At 45.7% G+C, this 7,097-nt stretch overlaps 2 protein-coding genes across 2 annotated transcripts; one reads left to right on the top strand and one right to left on the bottom strand.

Annotated features, from left to right (window-relative positions):
• The first annotated feature begins 2,632 nt into the window (after positions 1-2,632).
• On the top strand, positions 2,633-3,368 carry LOC118508104. Its single transcript, XM_036047597.1, has 2 exons — positions 2,633-3,159; positions 3,238-3,368. Exons 1-2 carry the CDS (start codon positions 2,800-2,802, stop codon positions 3,331-3,333), a joined length of 456 nt encoding a protein of 151 aa, XP_035903490.1. The 5' UTR covers positions 2,633-2,799; the 3' UTR covers positions 3,334-3,368.
• Positions 3,369-3,415: 47 nt separating this feature from the next.
• LOC118508042 lies at positions 3,416-6,695 on the bottom strand. Its single transcript, XM_036047448.1, has 3 exons — positions 5,854-6,695; positions 3,771-4,151; positions 3,416-3,694 (listed from the first exon to the last, which is right to left on the bottom strand). Exons 1-3 carry the CDS (start codon positions 6,007-6,009, stop codon positions 3,587-3,589), a joined length of 645 nt encoding a protein of 214 aa, XP_035903341.1. The 5' UTR covers positions 6,010-6,695; the 3' UTR covers positions 3,416-3,586.
• Positions 6,696-7,097: the final 402 nt, after the last annotated feature.

The following is a 7,097-nucleotide window of genomic DNA, read 5'->3' as shown; positions in this document are numbered from 1 at the left end:
AAAAACGGCTTAGTTTTATGAAAATAAAATCAAATTTAAAAAAATCCGCCTAAAAGTAGGCAATGCGCAGCACAAATATCTATCCGAAAGTAAAAGCTTATCTTCGAGAGGGCTCACGCATCGTCCATATATTACGTACCGCTTGAAAAGATTGCAAGGGGTCACACTAACAGAAGGGGCGATGGAGAAAGGATTATTTTCTAGTTTTTTTTATTTCTCGAGTTTGGAACAAGTATTGAATTTATGAAACACATAGCTGTTTGTATATTCGTTAATTACTTCAATAAATAGATACAGTGAGCCATTAGATTCAATTAGTCTCTGGGGCAGTCTGGTGGCAGAGGAGTCAACGGCGCCGGTATTCACACGACGGGACCTGGGATCAAATCTCATCCAGATCGCCTCTCCGTACTCAGCTAATCCGTAGGCTATCTTGCTACGGGTAAAATCAGAAAGCCAGTAATGGCAGGCCGAGACCTCTCGATGTTGTAGTGCCAAAGGAAGGAGAGCGAATCTTTGTGTAAGCGGCCATATCAGCCGAGGAGTAACAGAAAATGATTTGTTTTTGATTGATTTGATTGATTGATGAATTTGAGGACAGCCATCGGCAACTCAACTGTTCTTTTTGATCTAACGCAACATAAATCAATAGGGAATCCAATTATTTATTGTGTGTCTGTATTATCGTCGTACAACTTTTCTAGATCCATTTGAACCGTGCAACATATTCTGAACAATATGTGATTTGTTATTCAAAATTTATTATATTGTCAGAAACAAAGCCCATTTCTCCCCATCATATAGCCATTTCTCATACATTTTTCCAATCTCTATTAAAACCTTTCTTGCAGGCCATTATCCAGCCTTTTTCCTTGCAAGACTGAGGTGCAAATATTTTCTAAAGCTTAGAAGCATTGTTTTAAGTCAACCAAGATAAAGGTGACTTGTGATTGCAATAAGGCCGCTTAGGATCGGATTACAATATTTTTCTTCAATGCTATTTTAAGGGACTCTAACAAAATTTATTTTTATTTTATACGCATTTATAATTTTAGTAAGACGGCTTGACGCCGTATTGTCAGGTCTAACAAAATTTAATGCAGTGAATTTTCTATATTTACTGTCAGTATTTTTTAAGCAAAGTGTTTGGTGTTGTAAAAATGTAATCACAATGATTTTATTTTGTTATCTTTTCTCACATCGGTGAGATAGTTCATTAAAAAATACGAAGAATTTAATTCTCAGATCTTTAAAAGTTCAGAAGAATAAAGTGATACCAATTATACAGAAAACGTATAAAATGAGCCATAGCATTTACACGAGTTATTGTATTTCAGATTGGAAGTTATCCTCTTACTCTGGAGTTCAGCTAACAACTAACTTATTTTATTTATTTGGTTTTAATCTTAATCCTAACCAAACCAGACCAGACCAGAGTAATGATCAGAGTTGACCCACTACGCACAGTGGTTATTCCGTGTTCATATTTCGGTTAAAGTCTGAATAGATGCCCCCCCTCACTCACGGACACTCATTTTTGCAACTAAGTTACCTAAAAGGGTATATTTTTCAGACTTTTTACTGTAAGTATTTATATATTTATTATTTATTTATTATTTTTGATTGTTATAAATAATTATTTCAACGATCTCTCACATTTCTGCTTAACTTTTACTTTAATTTAAGGTAACTCAGTAGCGAATAGTGAGTGCCGTGAGTGGGGGGGGGGGAGGTGGGGTTGGCATATATTCAGACTTTAGCCCATATTTCTTGTATATTACAGATAAAATAAACAAAATAAATTTTAAGTAACGTAATATATGGACACGTCCTCCCATCACACAACGATGATTTACACTGGGAATGTTGGAATGAGATGCGTTGGAAGTTCAAACTTGAACCTTTGAACGATAAAATGACCTTGACCCATTTTACTAGAGTTTGGTGTTTCTGTCGCTGTGATTAGCTGGAGGATATTCAATTAAGGAAAAACAAAACCATTAGTGCGTAAATCGCCCTGCACGCCACGCTAATGAACCTGATCCTTGTATTTTCTCCTGATTAATGCAGTTTACTCTCACGCACAAATTTACGGCGTAAGACTCCATTTTTTTTTGCTCACATAATTAGCATCCCTTCCAGTAGGCAACCAATGTCACAACAACAAACCTCTCACACTCGAGAAGGTTAAAGTGCGTTTAAAAGTGCGTATCAATTAGCGTTTCGAATTGGGCGATTTGCTACAGAAGGTTTCAAGATCCTGCTCTATCTTTGATCGATTGTAGTATGTGTTTGTGTCAGAGTGTGACGAATCGGTTGCATCCTTCGTCGAACTAAACGAAATGCGAAAGGCGTAATTATACGAGGGTCAACACATTGCTAGTTCCCACGATGAGACTTCTCGAAAAAAAATGGGTCCACACACACACAATGAATTATCCCAAAGAAGCAGCAATCAAACTGCAATCTCATCCCAAGTGTCATGAGTCACACAAACATCGGCAGGGTGTTAGACTGTCGACTGGTATTCACATAACGATTACATTGGGTCGGAAGTAGGCGACCTCGACACTGCGTAGGCCCGTTCTCCTAGCACCTGCCGCACAGAATTATGCACACGTTCTCGTTCTTGGCTGCAATTGCAACTTGCACCAGTGCACACCGGTGTGGACAGTGCGCTGTGGACGATGGCTATTGCTTCGCGTTGTTTGTGATCTCTTGTCTAACTAGTCGGTGTGAGTCCCTCGATTCGATTGGATTGCCGTGTAGCGTTACATTTCCTTTCATAAAAGCATCACGATGAAGCTGGTTTGTGCTCTACTGGTAGTGCATCTAACGATCCTGTCACCGTGCGTGATGGCGAAGGCAGTGCCTTCAACTCCAGGGTTGAAAATCGGGAACGACCTAAGTGCGGAGTTAGCTGACGGTGGTACTGGAGCTACGGAATCTGTTGAGGACATCGCTACGGAGAAGGAGGAATCGGCGACCACTACCTCATCCACCACAGTCAATCCAGCTATCAACGAAGTGAACACCTCCGAGGACGAAGTCCCGATATTCAATCGCAACCAGGTAACGCTGGATCTACCGGGAGATCTGTTCTCTTCCACCGCCAACTTGACGCTTCGTTTGCGCAATTTCATCGGTGACTTTATTACGGTAAGTTACGCCATTGCCGCTAGAATCTTCCAATATCCGAGGTCCGATCGCCATATTGTTTTTCCTCCCCTTCAACAGCGTACTTCCGTCCGTATTGCCCAGGTGGTGCGATTCTTTCAACCACTGTTCGGATACCATCTGATGATCGACATCCCGAAAGAGCTGGACGTTTGATAAGCTGGGAGGTCCACAAATCGATGTGAAGCGTGTAATAATTTATTTACTGGCGAACCATTGTAATAAGTCTAGGTATTAAATAATTTATCTCCTTCCAATCCCTCAAAAGAAAACGTGTGCCTCGTTCTCGTGTCTGTTTTTTGTTGTTGTCGTCGTGATCAGCGAGCTGCATCCGGTAAGGGCGATCCGATACGGGGCGAGCGGCATCTTAGAACGGGTTTTGATTCTTTCTCCGACCCGAAAAAGTTTGTCAGTTGTCTCCTCCCGACGGGCTCGGTGTCGGTATTTGAATGAACAAATGGCGACCCGCAATCGGTTGGAATAGTTGCATAAACCGGGCCGTGCGTATTGCCGTGTTCTGGAAGTTCGGAAATTTTTGAGGTTAGCATTTTGTACCAAAACAGGAAACCGGCGTGAAAATCCTCGAAACCTACCGTAATGAAGTCACCGAACAGCTTTGCCGCCGCTAGTACAAAGTTGGTCGCATTACCGAACAGCTTCCCGGGCAGCTGAAGCATGATCGTACCGTCGGGATTAAACTGCGGCACCTCATCGTCCTCTCGACGCGTCGAGCTTCTGTCTGCACGCGGTTTGATCTGTGGCACTCGGGTTGTGGTCGTCGGTGGAGATATGGTGGTGGTGGTGGTTGTCGTGGTTGAAGTTGTCGTCGTTGTCGCAGGTGGCAAGATCCGACGCGTCGGTGGATTCCGAATATTCTTAAGCTGCTCCAACAAATCCAAGATGGCGTTTGCTGCGGCCCACTCCTCCGGACGGTATTTGCGCTTGGTCCGGTACACATCCTCACCGATGGCTTCCTGGAAATGGGAGGACCAAAGATCAAAACAAAAACGATCCCAGACAGTGGTTAAGATGTAAATTGCTTTCTCGAGTGGTTGATAACCCTTGCATGAATAATGCAAGTTGTTTGCTTAACCCTAATTGACCGTCGCCAAAAGGTTAGGTCGCAGTACCAGGTACGCGCCATTGTTTAAAGCGCTCCTCCACACGCCTGGTCCTCACGCAACACACGCCTCGCATGCTTCCAAAAATGGTTATTTACGTCCGGGATGTAAGAAAATGGCCGAAATTGTCATACATGCTCGTGTGCTTGTACGAGATGTAGATTTTGGTGTTGATAATACGCATATGCTCATGTCCAGCTCCTATCACCAACTCCCGCCTCGGCACGCGCCTCGAACAAAAACAACAACCAGACACATTCATCATGAACCTCACGTCCCTTTACTTAGCATTTTCGCGCAGCGTCGGTGACTTGCGTGGCCTCCTAAAAGCGCGTGGCATCCAACAGCCACACAGAGGATGTCTCTTCTTCTTTTGTTTTGCTGCCGGTGTGTCTTCATCCTTGTCGCGCAAGATCCGTCCAGCACGATGGTACTACGCACGGATTGATGATTGATAGCGCTGGCCCGTGCAGCTTACCCAAATTGACGAACGTCTTGTTAGCGTTACCTGTGCGTTACCAAACAGCCGGCCGTGATCGTACGCGCCATTTGACAAGTGAATGGGAGGCGTTTTTGGTTTGGTGTTTGTCTTGAGGGCGTCCGGTGTGTTTCGTCGTGTTTTAACCTTCTTTGTTGCTGCTGCTACTACTCCTCCACGCCACAATTACTTCGCCGGTGCCGGATGGTTGGATGGATGGTTGGTTTTCGAGAAATTAATTTTATTTTCACCTTTTCACTGCCCGCACGATTAGCCACCGCTGTTTACGTACGATTGGATGCTGTACACGTAACACTGCCAATATCTATTACCGACCGGCCGTCTTGCTGCTGACAACAAGCGAGCTGTCCTTTTATTGTATTCCCACCATCACCAGGGACACCACGTGGAGGAGTTAATGGATTGATTGGGTTGTGTGTCACAACGACACATTTTTGGACGGCGATGACTTCAGCTTTAAACACACCTGCCTGGCGCAATATGAGGAATTCTTTCACCTAAGAAGCACCGCCTCCTATCAGCACTAAAGCATCGCATATTGCGTTATGTAGACGAGTAGTAACGCCTTCACCATGGGAAACAACTACGGTGCAAATACGGCAAACCGTTCCAATCGAAAAACCATTGTACTGCATAAGCGAGGCCTTGCGTCTCTATCATAGACAAAACACTCTGGAGGAGAAGGGGCGTTAGCAACTTCTGCTGGTAGCGCAAATTAGTACTTTCACTGACATCACTAGTCGCGCCTGCACTGATGCACATTAAGGTCTCCTCATTATGCGCCCACTAGCGTGCACGGTATGTTGCTATAATATTCGCAGGTGCATCATGAAGTTTGCGGGGCTTTGTTTTGATAGCTCTTCCAGGGGGAGACTTCTTGAAGATGATTCGCGAGGTTGATAGGATGCTCGAAACATGCTCCTTTAACAGCAGAACCTTGTAGGGATTGATTGGTGGTTGGGGTACATCCTCGCTCTACTTCAATTCTACCATCTCGTCGTACTACGCTAAGATCCTACTCTCGCAGGGACTTCCGGTGTCTGGCTGTCAACTCACCTTCCACTGTACCGGATCTAGTGAACTGTTCACATCGTCCACCAACGATTCTATTGGTGCCGCCTCGAGCGGGACACACACCAGGAACAGTGCACAACACCACAGCGCGCCACACCGCACCGTTGTTCTCCATGCTGCCATTCCAGTTCTACTCATAAACTTCCCGCAACTAGGAAAGCACCCTTCTGGTGAACCTTCGTTCTCATGCTCCACCACTGAGAAACACACACTCACACACTAAAACACCAACACACACACACGCGCGCGTTCAATCAGCAAAGGTGATGATGAAGAAGGCTCCTGCCCGGTGATTGCGTCCTTCCGGCTCATTGAGCAATGCACGCCAGCGATGATGTGATGCGCACATGCGTTTCGTTCGACAATTCGCCCACAAATGTGCCGGCCGCGCGCTACACCAGCGCCAAGCTGTCAGTGTCCCTTCCCGGCCAGTTGGCCGCCCGGTGTTGCTGCTTCGCTCCGAAAATCTCGCTTCTTCGCTTCGGCCCCTCACGGAGCCATTCTCACGCCACCACCAGCCGGCAGCGACGGTCTTTGTCATGTCTTTCCTTCCTTCGCTCGAGTTTCGTCACTTTCTCTCGCTCTGTTGCTGCAGTCTGCACGCAGTGTTATTAAAGGTACAGCAGGGTGAGGGTGAAACTGGCAGGGTGAAAGCAGTCCGCCGTTGGAACACAGCGGCAAAGCAAACTGTTCCGTGTGTAAGAGAATAAGACAAGTCGTTTTATTGATTTTGAGGGGGGCCTATCAGCTCTCTCGCTCCGGCTCATATACACCGTTTTTTTTTTTTTTTTGACCGGGTCACAATGAGTGTGTTGAGGCTTCTGCGTCACACGTTTGCCTAGGTTAGGTCAGTCTCGTCCATAAAAAACCAGAGCTTCAAATTGGGCAGACTGACACTGAAGACCGAGTCACTTTCTCTCTCGCTTGTCCAGAACAAGTCGTCAGCATTCTTGACAAGTTTTTGATGAGATATCTGGATGTCCGCCATTTTAGTAGCTCATCAAAATCGAGCGATCTCCGGTGCGATCTCACACCGAGGATCTCCCCACGTTTGGGGCGTTGTTTCAAGTGCCTGTTGATGAGTTGTCAGCGTGACATTAAGCGCGTCCTGATGCAGGAAAAAAAGCAGGTTACTGGTTTCCTGCGCTGCATTGTGCCGGATGTCCTTTGCCCTTTTGGTTTCGCGCGTGAAAACGACCTGATCCTCCTTGACATGCGACCTGGAG

Source organism: Anopheles stephensi, chromosome X (assembly GCF_013141755.1).
Source record: "Anopheles stephensi strain Indian chromosome X, UCI_ANSTEP_V1.0, whole genome shotgun sequence".
Taxonomy (NCBI): Eukaryota; Metazoa; Arthropoda; class Insecta; order Diptera; family Culicidae; genus Anopheles; species Anopheles stephensi.
The sequence above is the reverse complement of the archived record's forward strand: the minus strand, read 5'-3'. Positions and strand labels throughout refer to the sequence as shown.

What these genes read in the sequence shown, in the direction of transcription:
- LOC118508104 (XM_036047597.1), top strand. Translation starts at nt 2,800, where the DNA reads ATGAAGCTGGTTTGTGCTCTACTGGTAGTGCATCTAACGATCCTGTCA. An exon ending in TCATCGGTGACTTTATTACG is followed by an intron (nt 3,160 to 3,237) that starts GTAAGTTACGCC and finishes CCCCTTCAACAG; the next exon opens with CGTACTTCCGTCCGTATTGC.
- LOC118508042 (XM_036047448.1), bottom strand. Translation starts at nt 6,009, where the DNA reads ATGAGTAGAACTGGAATGGCAGCATGGAGAACAACGGTGCGGTGTGGC. An exon ending in TAGATCCGGTACAGTGGAAG is followed by an intron (nt 4,152 to 5,853) that starts GTGAGTTGACAG and finishes TCCCATTTCCAG; the next exon opens with GAAGCCATCGGTGAGGATGT. An exon ending in TGTTCGGTGACTTCATTACG is followed by an intron (nt 3,695 to 3,770) that starts GTAGGTTTCGAG and finishes CCGAACTTCCAG; the next exon opens with AACACGGCAATACGCACGGC.